The sequence below is a fragment of the Tupaia chinensis genome, unplaced genomic scaffold (assembly GCF_000334495.1).
Source record: "Tupaia chinensis unplaced genomic scaffold, TupChi_1.0 Scaffold149964_1, whole genome shotgun sequence".
Classification (NCBI taxonomy): domain Eukaryota; kingdom Metazoa; phylum Chordata; class Mammalia; order Scandentia; family Tupaiidae; genus Tupaia; species Tupaia belangeri.
Window position 1 is genome coordinate 775,386 of NW_006209805.1, and position 696 is coordinate 776,081.

Below are 696 nucleotides of genomic sequence, written 5' to 3' on the forward strand. Positions count from 1 at the left end.
CCCGCCGCGTGTGGGCCCAGCGGTTACCCGCCCCACCTGCGGCCCTTGTCCTGGGCCTTGCGGCTCTGCTCGAACAGGGCGGCCTCGTTGAAGGAGACGCGGCGGCCAGTGGAGCCGGCGGACAGGAAGCGGTCAGTCTCTGCATCCTGGCCCTCGGGGTCCTCGCCCCTGAACTCGGGGTCTGCGAGGAGAGCCAAAAGAGGGTGGGCCCCGGGTGGGCCCCGCCTGGGCCTGCGGTCGGGCGGCCGGGGAGGGGCGCGGCGGGCGGGGTGGGCACTGGATCATCCGCTCACACACTCACTCGCTCAGCACGCGCAGTGCGCACCTACGCCTGGGCGTTAAGGAAACAGAGATGAGTCGGAATCGAGCTGCGCCCAGTCTGGGGGGGAGACAGACAGACACAGATGGTCAGGCGGCCCGAGGGACAGGCGGGGCCAGGGGATGGGAGGACCGACACACGGGGCGGGGCCTGGCTGGCGCCTCACCTTGAGGCGGATGGGTGCCACTGTCCAGGTAGGTGGTGGTCTTCTCCCCTTCCTCCATGGCTCTGGAGAGGAACCCGCACGTGCCAGGTGGAGGGCCTCGCCAGCCCGTCCCTGTGGCCTGTGCCCCTGCCCCCACCCCGCGATTGGGCAAGCGTGCACCTGCATCGGGGCGCGCACCTGTGCGCACGCTGGTAGACCTCTCCGCGCTCCC

At 71.3% G+C, this 696-nt stretch overlaps 1 protein-coding gene across 1 annotated transcript in view; it reads right to left on the bottom strand.

The window, feature by feature from the left end:
* CBARP (CACN subunit beta associated regulatory protein) overlaps nucleotides 1-696 on the bottom strand; it is a 27,108-nt gene that overhangs the window by 4,928 nt on the left and 21,484 nt on the right. The window contains 2 exon segments of the mRNA XM_014585459.2: nucleotides 28-181; nucleotides 486-547. Coding sequence (XP_014440945.1) covers nucleotides 28-181; nucleotides 486-547 — 216 coding nt within the window.